The sequence below is a fragment of the Mus musculus genome, chromosome 2 (genome assembly GCF_000001635.26).
Source record: "Mus musculus strain C57BL/6J chromosome 2, GRCm38.p6 C57BL/6J".
Taxonomy (NCBI): Eukaryota; Metazoa; Chordata; class Mammalia; order Rodentia; family Muridae; genus Mus; species Mus musculus.
The window spans coordinates 29,504,322-29,525,730 of NC_000068.7; the positions used below are offsets into that span (position 1 = coordinate 29,504,322).

Here is a 21,409-nt window from a genome sequence, read left to right on the forward strand (position 1 = left end):
GGTCCCTGGCAGATCGGCTCTTGGGAAGTTGCAGCCCTGCATTTGTTCACCTGCTACCTGGGCTTAGGACTTGTTCTGCTATGAAGCTCAGCCTGGGGTGCACTGGATGGACTCATAAAGCCTCCCATGGCCTTAACCTCTTGCCCTGTGTGGTTGTCCCCCATGTGCTGGTCCCCAATACATTGTCTTCAGTGCTGTGGTAGTGGCCAGCCATTCCTCCTCCCACCCACAGTTTCCAACCAGCTTTTCCCACCAGCATCTGTCCCACACACCGTCAGCTTGCACCTTGCTGTAACAGTCACTATCTTGATGCCCTGTCTTTACCCATGATGCATATTTTTTATATCAAGCACCGTACCCTCATTCCTCTAAGAATAAAACTGCCGTTCAGACTTACCGACCTCTCTTGGCTGCAATCAGGGAGTAGGGCCGTGACTCAGCATGTTAACAGGCAAGGTGTGGGAACACCTGGCCATTGTCCTGATTTTATATCAGTCGGGCTGAACAGATGGAAAAAATAGAAGTGTCTCCATTGAATTTATCTTATTAGGGGATTTAGGTTATGTTAATGCTATAGCTTCATTAATTACCCCATATCAATAAAAAAAGGCAGCTTTTAGCCTTCCAGCGTAAGAGAGGAGAAGAAATGGCGGTATCAAAGGGAACCTTCAAAGACAGCCAGAGCTGTCTCCAGGGTAATTTCTGATCCTGCATTCTTCCTACTTCAAAGTTGGATATGTGTGTGTGTTTGGGTCGAGGGGGTTGGGGGAAGCTTGAATCTGATTTCTCTAATAAGTGTTGGCATCAGCCCCGTTTGATATTAGATGCAGGGAACATTTTGATTTGTTATAGCCTTTGAAATTGTTCAGACGACCTTCAGAAAAATGGCCTCTTGTTACTTGTGGGGAAAAGGGTGAGAGCCGGGAAGAGTATGAATCCAGCTGGGCTCCTGCACAGAGGGCACCCCAAAGTTGTGCTTTCAGCAATTTTTTGGTAACAAATGCATGTCCTGATTGAAAGTGAAAGTTGAAGAATAATAGAGGCGTAGCGCTGCTCTCCTGGGATGCTTGTCTCCTCTTCCCCTGGAAGGGTGAGCACACCTAAGATGACCACACACAAGTTTTCCATGGCTCTGAAAACTTGGGCAGCTGCAGAGAAATCCCTCACCGATGCCCAGTCGGATCCTTAACCCAGATGGGCACGTCTGTCTTGCAAGTCAGAGGTCCCTTTAAAGGTTTCCTTTAGAGGCTGAGGCTGCTGCGGCTTACAATCTTCGTTTGGAAGTGTCCATTTTAGATCATTTAAAATTCTCTGTGTGTGCTGCCTTTTGAAATGAAATAAAGAATTGATAACTTTCTGATAAGCTGCCAGCGCTTTCGTGTACTGCTAAATGAATGTTAGTGGCAGTGATTTGCTGAGCAGCAGGCCTGGCATAGGTTTGTGAGGCTGAACTCTGCAGGAGCACCCCAGAGAGGTGGGGCAGTAGCATTGTGGGGAGGCTCTGGGCCTCTGGACACAGGCCTGCTTCCAGACTCCCCACTCCTTAGCAGTGATGCTCTCTGAGCCTCAGTTTCCCCATCTCTGTGTTAGAAGTTACTCTTATATGTTAGCACTGGAAGGGGGCCCTGCTGACCACAGCAGGAGTAAGAGATCATCAAGGACAGGGTGACCTTGCCTTTGGTGTCAGACCATGCTTTTAGAGGGGTTTGGGTTTGGTTTGCTTTTGTTTTGACATCTTGGTATCTTATCCTAAGGACAGATATGAGCACCCCACTCATCTGTAGAGTTGCATTTCACTCCCCTGCAAATAGCCCCTGTCCCCACCTGAACACACTCCAGCCCTAACACCCTTAGCTGCCTCTGGGACTGCAGCTTTGTCCACCAGGCTCCACAGGCAGCTGACGTGGCCCTTTCAAGTCCTTAAGGCCCAGTGTTCTGAGGGGAGTTTCACTCTCTTCCTGACATCCCAGTTCCAAATAATGTCCTTCACTGAAGGTTTGCAGCTTCCAGAATGTTCCCTTTTTAATATTGCAATTAGCAAAAAAAAAAAGTTATCAATGCTTGCCTTTGCAGCAAATAAGTGAGAGCTAATAAGTGTTCACTGAGCTCAGCCTTGGCTTCCTGAAATGAATTTCTAAGTCTTTTCCTGGCCCTAAAGAGAGAAGAGCATCAACTCCAGAACTCATTTAAAGGGCTTTCTCTAGCATAAGCCTAGCAAAGATCAAGTATATGCCACCCGATTCAGGTTCAGAGCACAAGGGGAGCCATTGTTACCGGCCCCCTTCTCAGCCATGTGTGCGAGGTAAATGAACTGTATTGTCCAGCCTTGCTGTCCCAGATGGTAGCATCATCCTCTAGCATTCTGAATAGCTTATTTAAAACTCTGAAACGGAGGCATGATGAATAGGCAAGGTGGGTTTTGAATATCCACAACTAAGTTTGCAGAGTCCATTCTAAAGGAAGCATGTGAGCTTTTCTCTTGAGCTTTGGTTTTTGTCTTTTTGTTGTTTTTGGTTTGGTTTTTGTTTTGTATTTTTTTTGTAGATTTGGTAAAGTCTTCCATCTTCATGTCTTTGTGGCTGGTACCCTTGTGGCAGTGTGCTGTGTGTGGTGTGAACGGCAGGAGGTGTCGCCAGTGCTGGCTGGAAATGAGAGAGAGGACTTCTAAAATGGATGATGCGGCTCTTCCTGAAACTTAAAGTCCTGCCATCATGATCTGGGTAGAACTAAGACGTGCAACGTCAATCCCACCCCCCTCCGCTCCCCTCCCCTATCCCTGGGCAGTCTTTAAAGGCTGCATTCCTTAAACCCTGGGCTGAACTTGCCCTGAGGTCACCTGAGCCTGACTCTGCCCACAGAGCCAGGCCAGGATCAGAAGGGAGAATGTGGGGAACTAAATGTATGTATTCCTTTACATTTATTTATTTTGTCTATAAACATGTGCGTTCAGAGATGAGAGGGCGGCTTACAAGAGTCAGTTCTCTCCTTCACCATATGCGTCCCAGGGACTGAACTCCGGTCAGGTCAGTCGTTAGGGTTAGCAGCAGGTGCCGTTTTTCACAGAGCCAACTGTTTTTGTGAGTTATCCTACATACTGTTTAGCTCTCATGCCCCAACCCCACTACCCCCACCCCACCTCCCACCTCCCACCCCACCTCCCACCCCACCTCCCACCCCATCCACTGCTTTAAAGGACAGAGATTGAAATTTGAGGTCGCCTCTCTAGGGGGCAGTTTGGCATTGGGGATTTGCTGTTAGGTCATAGGGATATAGCATGAGTGATATACATTTTCCCTGTATGGGTGTGTGATCAAAGATCCACCCCTCCTGCCATCCTGCAGGTAACCCTGACAGTCCCTCTGCCCTTCAGCATGTAAGGTGTCAGGCACCTGAGACTTAACAAGAAACCAATCCCAAGTGAAAAGGAGCTAGAGAAAGGAATGCATGCCAGGGTGTAACCCAGCTCCAGTTTCCAAGGACTCTGAGGTGCCACACTCACTCCCTGTGACCCAGAGGCATGTCCTCATGCAGCCACTTCCCCTGTGCCCCACTGCAGCAGGTCAGTGTGACAGCACATGGGCCCGAGCTACCCCAGGTCAGTCTTGCAGTCTGACTACCAATCAACCCTAGAGACAGAACCAGGAGACCCATTCACTGGCTGTTTCGATTTGCTCGGCTCCTGACCTCATTATATTAAAGTCACCTGTCTAGCAGCTCTGGGACACAGACGACTTCCTCACTTGTCATTACCTGTGAGTGGCAGCCCAGCCTCTGCTGTCTCTTAGAGGAATTCTGGGTTTGCCATTCATCATTTGTTCTGAAGTCTTGAAACATGCAGCCAGACTTGTATGGGTTGCTGTGCGAGCGGGGGAAAGCAGTAATGGCTTCAGTTACATAGGAGACACTGAGGTGCTGTGCATGAGACCCCAGTGGGGGGAGGGGGAGGCTGGACTGGTGGAGTTCCCCGGAGCTCCAGCCACATCTCATCTGGGACCTCATGCTTCCTTGTGTGTACAATCCAGTCTCTTTAGTTCAGGGCCTCCTAACCCAGGCAGTTCCAGAGCACTCTAGGGATGCTGCTGAGAAACAGATAAGGAGCTGCCTCACAAGCCAGCTCTAGCCCTCCAAACTCAGCCAGATGGGACAGCAATGAATGTGTAACTTAAAAAACAAAACTCCCTGACAGTGGCGTGGTGGCATCTCTGACTCTTGCCAGCTCTTGGGACCCTTGTCCTACTGGTTGCTTCGTCCTCTCAGTATGAGGGTTTGTGTCTGGTCTTACTGAAGTCATGATGCTGTGTTTGGTTGATGTCCCTGGAAGGCCTGCTCTTTTCTGAAGAGAAGAAGAGAAGGAGTGGATCTGGGGAGAGGGGAGGTGAGGGTGGGGAACTGGGAGGAATGGGGGAAGGGAAACGGCTATAGGGATGCAATTATGAGAGAATTTTTAAAAATACGGGAAAACCTCCCCAGGGGCTGCCAGTGCTAGCCCAGCTTGAGCAGCCAGATGACCCTGCCATGCCTTCTGTGAGAGGTGAACTCCCTCTTCATCTGGAAAGCCAAGGTCATTCTGGAGACTAAATGAAGGCGTGTGTGGAGAGGGTCTGCCGTGACTCCTAGCGTGCAGTACTATCCTCACACTGGTCCTCTTTACCCAGCAATGGCCTGCTAATGCCCATGATGTGTGGCCAGGCCCAACACTTCTGTCCACAGGGTGGTCTTTACTGTCAGAAAAACTAACTTCTCAAAAAGGAAAGGGAGTGGATGTCGGGAAGAATGCTCTGACTGTAGTGACACTGAGCCGTGTGCAAGCTGTGTGAAGGGTGAGCCAGGCTAAGAGCATACGTGCCTTGGCACTTCAAGGGATACAAGAAAGAGCCTTGGGGAGAATCAGGGTCTACAGTGGGCAGGGATCTCAGCTCATGGGGCTGTAGGTAGATGACCTCAGATCCCTTCATTCCATTCCCTAAGTCACCTGGAAATCCGTAAAGAAAAAGCCTAGGCAGGCCACAGCAGCCCTTTGCCTGCCACCGGGGCCTCTCTGTCACTGTTTGATTTCTTTGAGTTGACTCAAACTGATACTGTTCTTCTCTCTCCACAACAGCTGGACATATGGTCCAAATCCAGCTACCAAGTGTTCCAGAAGGTAAGTGTCCCTCTGTGCCATGCTCAGGAGGCATGGGCAGACTACGAATGCCTTTGGGTAGAAACGTCCCCAACTCAGAGGCTTCTTAAACAGTGACGGGGAGAATGAACGGTTGGAGCTGTGACTCGCTCCGTCGGAGTAGAGTGCTTGGCTAGAACGCACAAACCCTGGGTTCTATCGACATGGTGGTGCACACCTGTCATCCCAGCACTTAGAAGGTGAAGGCAGGGGAATCCCAAGTCCGAGGCCATCCTCTCCTGCACAGGAACTCCCTGGGCTACAAGAGTTGGGGAGGGCAACCTGACCTGCATTTATATGACATGGGGAAGCAGGTAGCCTCGGAGGGACACCGAGGGTGTGTTGGAGTGGTGGACATACTTTGTTTCTGAGGGAATAATGGTAGTTCTAGTATCAGCCCAGAGGGCTGAATGCTCACACTGGGATTTGCTGAGTATAGTGTAGACTATATCAAGGCAGAAACTTTGAGATGATTCCATGTTCCAGGCTGGCCTCGAACTCAGAAATCCGCCTGCCTCTGCCTCCCAAGTGCTGGGATTAAAGGTGTGCACCACCATTGCCCAGCCCGTGAGGAATCTTAAAGAGCCCCAGTCAGGCAAGTGTCTCAAGCTGGGGACAGAATGTGGATACTGTTCTCTGTTTGGTAAGAAATACCTCGGGGACCACTCAGAGCTGGGACACTTGGCCCAAGTTCTTCCATGAGTAAGTTGTACCCAAGGTGTGCCAGGAGGCATAGGCTTTTTTTGTTCTCTTAATTAAAGTGGAATTTGCATAATATAAAGTGAGCCATTTTAAAGTGAACAGTTCTTTGGAGTTGACTGCCCACACCCAGGCTAGATGCACGTGCGAGCACACACACATACACACACAGGTATGTTTCCATGGAAACTTTAAACCCAGTTAGTGTGACAGAAATGAACCATTACAAGTATCAGGGCTTCAGAAGGTGTCATCAGTGTCTAGGGGAGTAGTTGGCGTGTAAGGGAGAGTTAGGCGAGCTCACCATGTGTGTGCCCCAGTAGGGTGACTTAAAGAAGATCATTAATCAGTATGGTTTGAATGTAAATTGTGCACCATTAAGTTATGTGTTTGAACTAGCTGGTGGCACTATTTCAAGAAATTGTAAAGCTCGGGAGGTCAGGCTGACCTGGAGGGAGTAGGCTGCTGAAGGGCAGGCCTTGAGGTTTGTGCATCCATTCTGTTCTGGGGAGGAGTGAGGTGGTGTGGAGTCCCGGCTGTGCACCTGCTGCCGCCCCTTGCTCTCCTTGTGGATCTGTGCCCTCACACTGAGCCCAGATGAGCCTTCTCTCCACTTGTTGAGTTTTGGTCACAGTGCTGAGGAAAGTAGTTATAACAGGGTCCGCCTGGGACACCTGTGTAGTTCTTGCATAAAGCTCGAAATATTTCACAAGCAAGAACATCATTTAATTGAAAACATCGTTGTCCCGGGTCTGCTAGCATTCCTTCACCCCGCTGTCCCTGGAAACATAATGGGGTGTAACCTCACGTCCAGAGCTGAATGGAAGGAACTGTGACTGCCACGCCCAGCCTTCAGTGTCCTGGGCCTATGCAGGCTCTGCGTGCTTGCTAAGCTACCAAGCTGGAGATATTCACATGGTTGGCATGGCTGGCACGGGTGCCACCTCAGCCACATTAGTATTTTCCATGTTGCTCTTGACAAATTTCCCTCCATTGTGACTGCAAAGAGAAGAAAGAAAACCACTCATTGCCGGAAGAACCAGCGTCATGAAAACTGGTGCTCGCCTTTCCTTTAACCTAGCCTGGCCTTTGTGCCCTCTGCGGCATAGTAACGAATTTCTCCTCCAGACCCTACAGTGGCCCTCAGGATTTCTCAAGCCCTGCAGCCTGGCAGCCTGCAGCCCAGAACCTGGTCTATGGTAGTAAACCCTCCCTGAGAGTGAGGCCTCCTTGCCATGCTTTCTTAAAACCTGCTCCGTGCCATGGGAGTCGTTTTTGAATGTGTGTGAGAAGCTTGTTAGGGACTCCGGCAGAGTGTGAGATGGGGATTTTCTGAAGCACAGACTTAGGCTGTGCTACCATGTTTTTACCCACCCCTCCCTGGAAACAACCTGCCATGCATCTCTGTCTGAGCATGCAGACATGCAGACACACACAGCGGCAGAGCCTGAAATGGACAGTTGGTGAGGTGCATGGCCACCCGCCAGTCTCCCTGTGTGCTTCACATGGCCTGTTTGCAGAAGTAAGGATGGACTGATCCACATGGTGGTACTTGACCCACCTCGAACAGACACTTTGGGTTCTATGTCCTCTCTCCCTGGCCCTATTATATCTAAGCGAGTAACCTCCAATGCTGACCTACCCTGGGCTAAAGACTGCCACCACACCGATGTCAGTGTTCTCCTTAGAAGGAAGGACAGGTAATGGTGAGGTCTCTGTCTCCTTTTAGGGGCAAGTAAGACTTCCTGCCAGGGATTGCCTGTGCTGTCAGATGGAGGGATAGCTGAGAAAATAATGTACTACAGAATCCAGCTTAATCCTCTCAGTAAAGCTTCTGCCAATCACGTCCCATGAAATGGGTGTGCTGTGATGTCACATCCAGGAGCCTGTGCTCCAAGCTTGCAGAAGGGGCTGGTGGCAGGAAGAAGGTGCATCTGGCATCCTGTCCCCTGCTCCATTCCCTTCCCACAGTCGGCCCCACATAAACATCAGAGCAGGGCCTCTGTGCAAGGTTAGTCTGTCTTGCACAGCCTTCTGAGTGGTGGTTCATGTTGGGACTCAGAGCGCCAGAAAACAGGGCTAGTTGGCAGCCCTTGTAAGCTTTGCTTTTTAGGACCCACCCTTTCTCACTTCTGTTTTCCTTTCCCCCACATAATTGTGGCGTGTGCTTATTGATGCTGCTGGTAGTGGATGCTGGCAGAGCATGGAGAGGGTTCTCCTGCACCTGTCAGCCCAGTAGACAGCCTGCATGAGCTTCAAGGTCAGATTATTGAGAAAAGCCTCGCCCAGGGCAGTAAGTTCCCCTGGGTTAGGAGGGCGGCTCACTGTGACAAGGAGGGTCTGTCCCCTGCATGAGGGGACTTGGGCAGAGTCACCCACTTCCCCAGGAGCTTGACCTCAGAGTCAACTGCGTTAGTACACCCAGTTCTGAGTGGAGACTCCCTGCCATGGGAGGAGCTTGAAGCCCGCCCCCACCTCCCACTGCTCTGCGGGCATCTGCCCTTTCCTGGCACCACTGTATTGCTTCCGGTGCCCTTAGGAAGGCAGAAAGCCCCAGAGCTTCCCTCTGGATGGACAGGGATTGGGGCCTTGTTTGTAGAGCCAAAGCACACTTACCCATGTCTTTTTACTTGAGGAGCCAGGGCAATGGAGGGCACGCCACTGTTACATTGTCCAGAGGCCCGTGCGCAAGTCCCTCAGTCAGAGCCACAGCCCCTGTGGCTCTATAGCAAACCAGTTCTGAGGAGTGAAATGCCTGCCTTTTGTCTGAGGACACTGACTGTCAGCAAGCCTTTTCCTATCTTACTCATTAGACTCCATACCCAAGTGCAAGGCAGAGGCTGCTTGGGGACAGCTTGCTGTGAGGCTGTGACTGCCAACAGGTGCCTGTCATTTACTGCACTACCCCAGAGGCGCCTTGCACTTCTTCCTAGGGCGAAGCGGCTTTTTATAGCCAGTGAGTTTCCAGCAGTGTGGATTCGGAGAATGAAATACAGAAATAAGGGGACCCTCTGAAAGGCCAGAGCCACAGAGCCAGCAAAGGCTTCAAGCAAATTCGCATTTTCCTGCCATTTAAACTCTGCTGGTGCACTCACTGTTTGACCTTTAACCCCCTCATTTCAAAACAGTGTGCATTTTCCCCCAGCATCTGGCGGAGAGTGATAGCCACTCGCTGCATGAAGTCCTTGCAGGGGTTAGAGAAAGGTGAGAGAGCACAGAGGCCCCAGACAGGCAGGGTGGGGGCATAGAACGTCTCTATGGAGCCAGTGTCCCCTCCTGGGGGTAGAAACAAAACCTAGCCGTTGGCCTCGGAAGTCCACTCTTAGCTGTGGCCATTCTTCCACAGGCAGCAGCCCACCTAATCCTGCAACACAGTAGACAGCTGGGGTACCCGTAGGGTGCCACTGCCCTCTTTGCCTCTTTGTTCACTTGACCATTCTTTGATGTGAGACAGGGTCTTTCCTGGGAATGGTCTCTGCAGAGATACCACTGCGTATCCATCAGGCCCTTTACAGGAGGGTGGGCGGAGCCAGCCCAGGAGACTGGTGCTCTAGAAAGCGGCTGTGTGCACTGCACCTCCCCACAGTACCCAACACAGGAAACTTCCAGAGCACAAGAGCCCTCCTTCCCTCAGCAGGGTAGAGCTGGGCGTGACCTTGGTGTCTCACATCACGGGGGGGGGGGGGGGCTCACTCTCTAGTCTCTGAGTCCCCCTGACAACCTCCTACATTCCTCTTCAGAAAAAAAAAAAATCAACCAAGACCCCTGGTCAGGATGCCACGCCTGAAGTTCTAGAGAGGTTGAAGTTGTGATGAGAATCTCAGGCCACACCCTACCCAGCCCTTATACTAGAGAGGCTGTCCAACATAAAGGGACCCTCACAAGTGTGTCCCAAATGGACAGAGCTGGGGGACAGCTTTCACAAGTACCAGGACAGATGAACAGCTTCATGTAGACAGGTAGGTTCCTGATGGTGGCACACAGGAGGAAGGTATGTGTTTGTCTGGGAGTAGGCTGTTGAATTGGGGGAAAGAGAGGCAGAGGATCTCTTAGGCATCGTAGCAGGTGCTGTGCCCTCAGCCACCAGCTAGTCTAGACTGATGTCTAGCTAAACGTCCACCTAGGCCTGGGAGCCAAGGGAGAGAGGAAGAGAAGTTTGGGTTGAACTGGCTACCGAGAGCCCCAGCCACCACCTTCCCTGAGGGCTGGTCCCTCTCTTCCCAGAGCAGGTTTCTCATTTGTTTGCCTCTTATGGGCCTGAGCCCCTTTCCTTCAGGCTCCCTGCTGGGCACAGTGTGGTCACAGCTCAACTGTGCCTAGTCACCAGTGACCTCTTTGGTGTACTGAGCTACCCCAGAAGTGGTTTGTGGGTTTCTGCCATTTAGAGGGGTCACAGGGCAACCATTCATCATCTCGATTGTTCCCGTCTTCCTGGAGGGAAGGGACACGAGACAGGCCATCAGATCTGACAGTTGCTTCTGGGAAGACCGCTCCTCACACTCCTGGACCCCCTGCCCCCATCCCACAGCTCAAGCTGCCGGCCACAGGTTCCAAGCCTGCTGCTTCCTATCCTGCTCCTATGGTGACTGTTCCAGCAGGAGCCATCTGCAGGTGATGAGATCCTGGCTGTGCCTCCTCAGTTAGCTCATCTGTATTAGAGAGAGCATGCTGTGAGGGGAACTGATAGCATAGCTAGGACGTACAGAGTAACCTTCCTGTAGAAGTGGTCCTGCCACTCTGCCTCCTGAGGAAGGCCCCTCCAGCTCCTCTGCTCCCTATTGGCCAGATTTCCTTGCACAGGGCTCCTGGCTCCTCTCCACAGCGGACCGGACCGTGTAGTTTAGAGCCCGGGCTGTGCTGTGCACTTGCTGTGCCATGGACCGCTAGCCAAGAATATGTCCTGCATAGACTCAGCTCCTGCCTCTGCACAAAAGAGAAACAGATCACACTTCCTTCATCCATGGTGAGGGGTGTAGCACTAAGCTTCCCTGGCAAGTATGTGGCATGTGCTATTGCTGCTGCTGCTGCTGCTGCTGCTGTCACAGGGCCTGAGGACCAAGAGCCTGAGATCTACAGCTATCTATGTGTATGCCCCCACCCACTTTTTTAAAGGGAAGCATTACTTTAAAAAAAAAAAAAGATTTATTTCATGTATGTGTGTGCCCTGTCACTCTCTTCAGACACACCAAAAGAGTGCATCGGATCCCATTACAGATGGTTGTGAGCCACCATGTGTTTGCTGGGAATTGAACTCAGAATCTCTCTGGAAGAGCAGTCAGTGCTCTTAACCCCTGAGCCACCTCTCCAGCCTGTGCATGTCCCCATTTTAAGGGAGGTATTTTTGTAAACTAAACTGAAGATCCAGCTACCATGGCAAGCCCAGCCACTCCCACCAAAGCCTCCTCCACTTTCCTGGCCCTGATATCTCTTTCCCTAGCCAAAGAGTGGGTAGCTTTTGTGTGAAATACACAAGAATTAAAGCTGCCAGCTATACCCACTGAGCAACCTGATAGGCCAGGACCAGGGACAGTACATACTGTCATGAGGGCAAGTCTCCCTGCAGTGACAACAACCTTATATGGCCTGCAGTGGAAACACTTGTCCCCACGGCCCGTGCCGTGTTGCTGAATATCTGATGGAGAAGCAGGTATGGCTGTGTCAACTCCAGAAATGCGGTACCTAGTGAAGGCGAGCAGTTCAGGTGTCTCCAGGCCAAGACTTCAATGGCAGCCAGCGACAGGCTGGCACTTTACCATCTCATCTAAAGAAAAGCCTCAATTTCTTAATCCTGAAAAAAATGTCAAGGACCCACCCTGTGGCTCACCTCAACTCTGCTATGTGAACCTTGGAGAGTTCCCCAGCTCTGAGAGGACTGTGGTGTCCCTGCTCTCCCAGGCTCCTGGGCTCTCCTCCCTTCCAGCTGCCTGAGGCCTTCCCACTTAATCCTTTAGTCTGGGTCCTACTACTATGTTTTTGGTGCCCAGTGCAGAGACATACTGCTCTCTAATGTCCAAAGCTGGCCCAGGGACAAAAATACAGCCCAGGTGGCCTCGTTCCCAGAGAGTGCAGCCTGCAGATGGAGCATCTGGTCACAGGCCTAGACACAGTGCCAGACTCAATTACCCAGAGGGCTGTGGAAGTACACACAAGGGAACTAGCCCTAAGCACCAGGTACCAGTCAGGGCAGGGAGCCACCAGACTGAGTGTTAATACTGGAAAGGATTTAGAGAGATGAGCATTCCAGACAGGGTCAGACAGCAGTGCTGGGTTAGGCAGGATCACAGGTCACTGCAGTGTCAGTGATGGGCTGAAAGGAGGTGAGGCTCACCAACCTATGCCAGGATGTTTAAGCACACAACCATCCATGGAAGCCATCAACAGCCAGTCTGCTTGGGTCCAGGGAATTGAGAGCTTCTTCCAGACATCAGTGGTGTCATGTCTGAAACTCTAAAGGGTTACTGTAGCCTGCTCCACCCAAATGCTCATTTTTGGAAGCCCCAGTTTGTGCCTGCCAGAAACTATCTTAAGCACATTGCATCCGCAGGCTCGTACTTCTCAAATACAGGGCTTGATCTCAAAGGTGTGCAAGGGATTTGCTGGCTGATGGAACAGCTGGGTCTGTCTCCACCTCTCCTCTCTGACCCAGCTAGCCTGCTGATCATGTCCCAGAAGCCCCAGACCAGCATGACCTGGCCCCAGTGACAACGATAAGCTCTGCAGAGCCCATGCAGATGGCTCCTTCATCACACAAAGCAGACTATCGATCTTGCTGGAGTAATCCCCAGTCCCCTGGGCCTCTGGGCTTCCTCCTTGGGCCCCCAGGCCTGCTGAGCCTAAGGCACACAAATCCCGGCTCCGATTAGAGACTAGGGCTGCATAATAAGTGGTAAATCCCCTGCTTCCGCCCTGTCGTGCCTTCATCCGTGTTTTAGAAGCTTCTGTCTGCAATGCTCCCATGGCCCCCAATACCACTTTCAGGACTTCAGAGCATTCCAATTTTGAGATAATGGTGACGCCTCTTTTCATAGAATGAAGACTTCTAAGGCTGCCTTCAGGATCCATCCTAAAGCTCGTGCAGGGCTGCTCGCAGGCTGCCATCTCTTTAAGCCCTTAACACACCAGGCTCCCATAGCTGGCTCCAGAGCCCACAAATAATTTACTCCTGAGCATTGTGTGGGGCTCCTCCTCACAAGGGTGGGATTGCTGTTGTTGGGAGCCCCAGATGCCTGGGCTGGCCCCTCCTCAGTGTTAAAGCATCTTCGCTCTCCTAAGGCTGCTTCGATGTCTCCGTGCTGGGTGAGGAGGGCATGAGCACATTAGTGACACATTCAGTTTGCTGCCAGCCTTGGAAACCCAGAGCTAGGAAGAGGAGGTAGCAAAACCAGGGCCTTGCAAAGATGGCATTATATCAAGGCATCAGGTGGGCACCTGGAGTGAAGCACAAATATAGCACCTCTCTTGCTCTGGCATCTGCTGTCTTTTTTTTTTTTTTTAACAGTTGTAGCTGGCATAGTGGTGCACACCGTTAGACCCAACATACAGGATAGGGAGGGAGAGGGCCTCAACCTACCTGTATGTTTGAGGCCAGCATAACATACATAGTAAGTCCCAGGCCAGCCAGGTTACAGAATAAGACCCTCTCTTTTTAAAAACGGGTTTTAAAGTCACACCTGGGGAGGGCCAGAGATGGTGCTGCTTAGCTGAGTGCTGGCAATGAATAACTGGGAACCTGCAGGACCAGGCCACCCACCATCACCCAGGCTCCCTACCCTCCACCAAGTCACAGTCTACCTTTACAGCATGCATGTGGGGGCTAGTGCTGCCCGGAGGGAGGCCAGAGACAAATCATCACCAAATTCTCTCTTAAATAAGCAGCTGTAGTTACTTGGGTACCTCGCAGGAGATGCTTTTAATAGCAGCCCCAAGTCCCTAGCCTGGCAGGGACACGCCTTGGGTGTTTGGCTCTAAGGATCAGTGAAGCTGTCTAGAAAGGATGGAGGATTTGCTGGAGGCTGAGGCCAGCTCACCTAGGCTGCTGTCCTGCTCCTGGTGGCCTGGGCTTCCTCATATTCTGAGCTCTTAGGCAGCGCCCCTCAACAGCTTCTAAAGCTGGGTGTGGTTCCTGCAGGTACTAATGCCTCCCCCTGAGAGGTCTCCTGAGCCCCTGAAGACACTCAAGGGTCTCTCGTTCTATAAAAACTAAACCACCCCAGGTTAGAGCTGTGTGGAAATGAGGTGGGGGAGGAGGAGCACACACAGCCGAGGGTCCCTGCTGCAGACCACATGGTTGTTCCTACCCCTGGCTGCTATGGTGGTCTCCATCCTCTCACTTGCAGAGCCTTCCCTTTCAGGGAAGTGTGCCTGGCAGCAGTAGGTCTAAGAGCCTTCCCTCTCCAAACCTTTCCTAGGTCACCACTTTGGCTCCTGGGCTTGGGGCAGGGGTGTGTCCCAGACTCATCCCTGGACGGGGGAACACATGGCTTCTGCACTATCTCCAGGACCCCCAACCTCCTGTGTTCTGTACTTCCTCTGAATCACTGTGTACTGCAGCCCTCCTCATCCTACTGCTCCCGTGTAACATGGGCAGGAGATGAATTCAGTTGTCCCTCTGGCCAGTGTAGTACAGAAAGAGAGCCTCGTGCTTAGCAGCAAATAGGCAGAGGCTCTAGCAAGCAAGGAAGGAAACTTGTCCAAGGTTTGGGTATCTGTCCAAGCCCTTCCCTAGGAGAGGAGAGAGCCCATGATTTGGCACCACTCAAAACACTTGTCCACCCAGGAAGTCCTCCAGTGGGAGGCTACTGGGTATAGGTCAGAGACTGACCCTCAGTTCAGGTTGTGTGGCCTGGACAAGCCCTGCCCTGCTGCTCAGTTGCCACCTAACCTAAGTAAGTCCCTTGAACTCCCAGTCTTCCCTGACTTGCAAATGGCACTTGGAATGGTCCCTCCACCGTCATTGATGTGAGGGTTGAGTGGGGTCAGATGCTGTCTCTCTCCTGACCCATAGAGTCCATACCCAAGGTCATCCTGCTCGTAGGAAGGGCAGGACCAGTTATGGAGCAGTGAGCCTGTCGCCCAGAGGGCTGACCACATGCACTGCCCCGCCGCAGCTCCACCTGCTTTCTAGAACAGCTCCAGCCTGGAAGGGTGTCTTGGGGCACTCTGCACCTCAGTATGGCAGAGGAACTTAGGGACACTGCTTTGACTGGCAGCCCCTCTCCAGAGTGTTGACTGGCAGCTGCTTCAAGGTCTCCTGAAAGAGTCCTTCTGCCCTCCCCACTCCCCACCCCACTCAGTTCTCCTCCATCTGGGTACATAAAGACTTTCACAGCCTTAAACTGAGGCAGAGGGAACTTCATTCAATCCAGCCTGCTGTCTTGGCTCTCCAGATGGGAGCCCACAGGGAGCCGGGCTGGCCTCTGGTTCCCTGCAGTGAGGGGAAGCAAGGCTTCTGGATCTCCAGCCTGGCACGAATCACTCTCCACCTTGCATCCATGGTACCCTGGCTTGTCCATGTCTGCTTGGTAATTTTGTTTCCCGGCCTCCCCTCCTTGCCTGCTTCCCCTAGGTTCCAAGCACTTTGATGTTTTTACAAGCTTTGTTTCAGCCCAGCACTCAACCTGCAGGCAACGCATCCTCCTTGGCCTTGGTCTCTCAGGAGCATTAGTGCTCTTCCCTGGCCTCCCTCAACGACAAGCAGGCCTGGCAAGCAGACTGCTTTTATCTCCCAGGAACATCATTAGCTTACAGCACAATGGGCCCAAACCTAGGTCCTCACAAAATTAGTTAATAGCAATCTTTTGTTGCACTGGCATGTTTTTACTACATCTTCAATGCTGAACAAAACACAATTTTGTTATTGAAAGTGTAAAACTATTTTATATATACCTCACATACACACACACACACACACACACACACACACACACACATTGCAAGTGGAATAAAGCTTTGAGGACTGGGGAGAGTGCATGGGTGGAGCTTTACCCAGCCCTGAAAGTTTAGCCATGGGAATCAGAAAACGAGGAATGGAGCTGGGGAAGAAGTTGAGGAGACTCAGAAGTCAGCTGGTTTTGTTGCCTCCTATTAAAATGTTGCTGAGATTGGTGATGGGATATTGAGAGACTAAATGACCAACCACATCAGTTGCCAGAGCAAAACCTGCCACCGTTTGGCAGTTAAAGAGTACTTTTAGTGGGACTCTTTGAAAAGAAGGCTAGATTTAGCAGATGGCAGGCCAAGAATGGCCGGTCTAATTAGGTGCCCTGCCTGTGAATCAGATGCCAAGTCAGAGAGTGCCTGGCGCCTCCGTATCTGCAGAAGATGGTTCTCATTGACTCAGCCGGGCCTCTTGGCCAGCCCGCCCCCCCACCCCAGCTCAGGTGCAGGCCTTCCCTGCACATTGCAAGACCAGCTTTCAGACCCTCACCTGGACCACTGTCTGTCAGTCGAGGAAACGGGAGCTCAAATAAAGATGGGGAAGACAGGCCAGGAGCAGGGAGAAAGCCTGTCAGATTTGGTTAGAGGTCCCAAATTTGATAGGCTACAGGGAGCAAGCAGGTAGTGTGAAACCATGATGCACTACAGAGGCATGCCCGGTTAGAGACACCTTTCTCTGCTCCCACTGATGGCAGCAACCAGACAGGGACTCGCTCATATATGCTTGTGGAGATTAGAAGTGGGATACAGACCCTCTCACATGGTCACCTGTGGGATGTCTTTGTAGCTTCTGAGGCTTTCGAGAATTTCACATGGTGGTCGTTTGTATTAACTGAGAAGAAAGAAACACAAAAACTGCATCCAAGCAAGCAACCCTGCCTTGGATGTCACCTCTGGGTCACAGGACTGAGGCAGGCCAGCTCCAGCAGTTGGACAGATAGATGGCTCTGACCCCTCAGGAGAGTCAGTGCTATGGACAGCACCCATCTCAGGAAAGTAGCCATGCGTGAAGCTAGGGGGCAACAGCACTTTGGTGGGCATTTTAAGAAAAAGACAGCCAACAGGCTGTCTCCCCAGCAGTCACCACAGCCATGTCACGGTTGGTACTACTGCTTGGGAAGAAAAGCACTGCTCAGTTTAGAAAGCTGTCTGTCAGGGTGCTTAAAATAAAAGCAGGCCTGGCACCGGAGTGGGGAGGTGGGGTACGTTTGTCTTGAAAGTCACCCAGGGAAAGAACTTCCTCAGGCTTGTACAGCGCAGGCACCAGGAATGTCTCTGTGGGAGAGCTGTGCTGTCCCCAGGAGTGGGCATTTCCACCGGCCTCTCTTTAATTAACGTATGCATTGGGTACCTGCTGTATGCCTTGTGGTTCTAGGCCTGGGGCCACAGCGTGAACAAGAGTGGGGAGAGAACAAGGGCAGGGAGCACGCTGAGCAGGAAAGCGGTCAGGGAGTGGGGGATGGAGGAGGAGGGCAGGGAGCACGCTGCACCAAGCAGGAGAGAGAGTGGGGCTTACTGGGGAAGAACTTAGCCTGTCCTGCCGTGAAGCATGGAGCCAAGATCTCCTCTACTGGGGTAAAGTCCATCTGGGCCTAAAGCCACCTCAGGACACTGGGGATCCTGGGCTAGCTTGCATGGCTGCAGAGCCGCCCTCACTCTGGGCTACAACTTCAGGATGGCCCTCACTGGCCCTGCCCTAGACTGGCCCTCCCAATTGCCCACAAATAGTTTGCCTCACTGCTGCCGTGGGCCTGCTGGCCACTGGTGTGTCACAGTATCCCACTGAGGCTGAGGACCAACAAGTCTGTGCGTGTTGGTCCTGGGTTGATTCTTGTTCTCAGAATTAATGATTTTACTTGGCACGTTCTCTTTTGTTTTTAACTATATTTGTAATGACAAGAATTTCCGCTGCTTGCGAGATGGCTCAGCAGGTAAAGGTCTACAGGACCCACATGGTAGGAGCAGAGAGCTGACTCCTGGGGGTTGTAACCACACACACACACACACACACACACACACACACACACACACACACACCAAGTTTTTAAATTTTTTAAGAGTAATGATGATGATCAGATAAACCATTAATTTCAATATACCTCTCACTAGTCAACTCCTAACTAGTTTGGGGATGGCCAGACCTGCCCATCTTTGACTGGCCCCCTTTGTTTTGAAAATGGCTATTGAGGCCCAAGGAGAGTGATGGGATGGAGGCCAGGAGATAGTGCCTGTATCTCTGGTGCCTCCTTTGCATCTCAGGCCATCTGGCCCCCTGGCCTTGCTACCACCTTTCTGAGAAGTCAGGAGACCTAGGTGGGTCCCCAGAAGAGCTGGGAAGGCCAGAAAGACTGGTGGGGAGGGGACCAGAGCAAGGGGCAGGCTGCAAGAGCAGGCAGAGCACAGAGACAGTGTGAAATCGCTGCACCCTTGCTGTCTGCCAAGGTGTCACACCCTGTCCCTCTCCCATGCTTCTTCCTGTCCGGATGTGTAGCTGCCAGAATGTTCCACACTCTTCTTAGCTCCAGGCCTGTACCCTCATTTTCCTATTTGAGATTTTAATGTAGGTGTGGGAAGGAAGAGTACAGGGAAATCCCAGCAGGGCTGTCTCTTAGGAAGCTGGCAGCTTCTGGCTAACGGTAACTGTCCTTCATCCTAGGTGACAGACCATGCCACCACTGCCCTGCTTCACTATCAGTTACCCCAGATGCCAGACGTCGTGGTCAGGTCCTTCATGGTAAGTGGCCTTCCAGCTAAGAAGAGATGTGGGGAGCCCAGCCCAGGTAAATCCTGGGACCTCAATCAGAGTTGAACAAGCAGTGCCCACACAAGTGGCCTTACAGAAGTTTCCAGCACTGTGGAAGGAGTGGGTTAGTCCACTCCTAACCCATCAAACCATGTGGCTAGACCTGAGCATGTAGGAGCTGCAAGATGATTCCCCTGCCCTGTCCGAAAACCTCAGAGACTCTGCAGTTCCCCTGCCCTGTCCGCAAATCTCAGAGCCGGAGCTCAAAGCGAGAGGGAGCGAGCACAGAGCAGCACGATGAGAACACAGATCAAAGCAAGCGGGCGTTTTTACATCGGGCTTCTCTCTCCCAGGGCTGCTCATATAGCCAGCTGCAGCCTCCACAGACCCTGCGGCAAGTCTACCTTAGTGACAGCTTCCCTTGAAGTCACTAGCCATTGTCCTTCCCTGCCGAGGAAACTCCACACTACCATGGCTGCCAGGATTCTCACCTGCTGGTCTGAGCAGTGGTGACCACAAGGAGTGTTGCTTGGCAGCTCACTGTCACAGTTCTTAAAGAGCAAGGCTACTCCTCACAAGACACGAGCCTGGCTTGAGAACTGACTGCGCAGTGTTCGAGGAAGCCTCTGGGTACTCTGGGCAAAGGCGCAGAGGGTCCTTCCCCGTGCTGAGGGGTGAGCATGTGACAGGCTTCCTCTACCTGACATGGCTCTTGACTGAAATGAGGGGGTTCTGAAGTAGAGCAAATCCATTACCCATCGCCCTCCTGTTATTTCCAAACCCCACACCAGCTTGTGGGTGGGCCACATGCTTGTATCAGTAACCTCCTCAGAGGCTATTGTCCCCTCGTTGACACCTTGGGGGAGTGAGTTATGTGACTTGCCTGGCTCTCAGGGCTGCCTGCCTGTGGCGGTGGGTTCTATTTCTAGGCCTTTATGCCCATGAGTCTCCTTGAGGTGGAGAATTGAGTTACCCGAGCCTCATCCTTATGCATGACATCTGGGAGCCCTCCGCTCTCAACCTCAAGGGTGGGCAACTGTCGCTTATTATGTTACTTGGTGACATTGGGGCCGCCCCAGCTGTGTTAAGCCCCACCATGACAGAGAGGGACAACCTCTGAAATGAGATTAGCTCAGAGCACATTGCCCTGGTACAGAATTTCACAGCACTTCCAGGCTGTGCCTGTGGCTGCTGCTCAGAATGGGTGAGAGAGGGTAGAGGCAGCTGTCTAGAAACAGGGAGCCTGGCAATGATGCCAAATAGATAGCCCTGGGGAACACTCCAGCTCTGGACAGCAGGGATTTCTGTGTTAAGATCTTGAGCGGAACAGGAGACATCCAAACTGGGTCACAGGGAGACAGGCTTGTGGGGTTAGGCAGCTTTCCTATAGGACCATGGGTGTCTTCCAGGGTCAAAGCCTGCTTAAGCTCTGTCCTTGGGCCACCAGGCCTTCCAAGAGGGCAGCCGAGGGGCTCCCTGAACCCTTTCTCTCCTTTCCTTTGTCAGACCTGGCTGAGAAGCTACATTAAGCTGTTCCAGGCCCCGTGCCAGCGCTGTGGGAAGTTTCTACAAGATGGCCTTCCCCCGACGTGGAGAGACTTCCGAACCCTGGAAGCTTTCCATGACACCTGCCGACAGTGACAGTGACCCCGGCCCCAGCACAGGGCAGCCTGCAGACAGGCTGCCTTCCCAAACAGCCCGACCCATTCACCACACAGGAGTCTACCACTGTTCTCCCTGGCAGAACTGTCAGCTGCATGTCATGATGGGGCATCACGGGAGGATGGTCTGCCCCTTCCCTGTGTGCTGGCCCCTGGGTCTGCTGCTCCCATGAGCTGTTAATGGAATGAACCTCTTCATTCTTACATTGGTTATGCTTGGTTGGTTTTGTAACTTATTTTTGTAAACAATAAAGCTTTTGTACCCTGGACAAGGCTCTGTGTTCTGCTTCTTACAGGAGGTCTGACATTCTCAGTTTAACCGGAAGAGTTTGCATTTGAAGCAGAGTCCTTGGGCTGGACATGCTAGGAGCATAAGCCCTGAATCTCAAGCTCCACAGGGTGGTGCAGGCCTGGAATCCTGGCTAGGAGGTGGACATGGGATCAGGAGTTCAAGGTCATCTTCAGCTGCATTGAGAGTTAGAATGGGCCAGTCTCAAAACGGGAAGAGGGACACCTTGTTTGTTTGTTTGTTTTGCTTCTATTGCCCTTTGGAAGGCCTAGTGGCCTAAGGACAGAGCTTAAGCAGGCTTTGACCCTGAAAGACATCCATGGTCCTATAGAAAAAGAGTTCTTTCCAAGGCTGCCTGCCTTTACTGTTTCTTCCTGGGGTCGGGGTGGGGGGCAGGGCTGGCAATGCTGTCCTGGTCATCTGTGCTGGTAAACGGAGGACTCCTTCTAAGGAGAGCATTGCAGATGGTTCTATTGAGTCAGCGCTACAGGTACCCAGAGAGGGGCCCTTCCCCAGCAGCAGCTACAGCACCTGCTAGTGTAGTACAGTGCAGGCTGCTCGGCCCTCTGTGGCCTGGGGCTCCCTGTGAGCCTTCTCCAGCCTTCCTAACAGAGCCACCCCCACTTCGGTAAAAGTGCCTGGACTAGAGGACATCTGCTTCCTCCCTCTTCCTCCCCCTCCTTTCCTGTAGTTACTGTAGTTACTCCCTGCCTCTCTCTCCTTCCTTCCCTGCTAGTTTTGGGGTTTTTTTTTTTTTCTTTTTTTTTTTTTTTTGTCTTGCTCGATAGTCCAGGCAGGCTTTAAGCTTGAGCAGTTTTGTCCCAGTGCTGGAATTACAGATATGCACAGAAAACTAAGACTTTGACTACAGGAGAGTGGCCAATTCCTGACTGGTCCTAGACCAGATTGGGAGGAACCAA

At 52.0% G+C, this 21,409-nt stretch overlaps 1 protein-coding gene across 3 annotated transcripts in view; it reads left to right on the top strand.

Moving 5' to 3' along the window:
* The window catches only part of Med27 (mediator complex subunit 27), a 177,981-nt gene extending 157,512 nt beyond the window's left edge, over positions 1-20,469 (top strand). For all 3 annotated transcript variants that reach the window (NM_026896.5, NM_001290489.1, XM_017319246.1), the window contains 3 exons: positions 5,102-5,143; positions 18,453-18,530; positions 20,046-20,469. In NM_026896.5, coding sequence (NP_081172.2) covers positions 5,102-5,143; positions 18,453-18,530; positions 20,046-20,180 — 255 coding nt within the window. In that variant the 3' untranslated portion in view covers positions 20,181-20,469. The remainder of the gene's footprint in view (positions 1-5,101; positions 5,144-18,452; positions 18,531-20,045) is intronic.
* Positions 20,470-21,409: the final 940 nt, after the last annotated feature.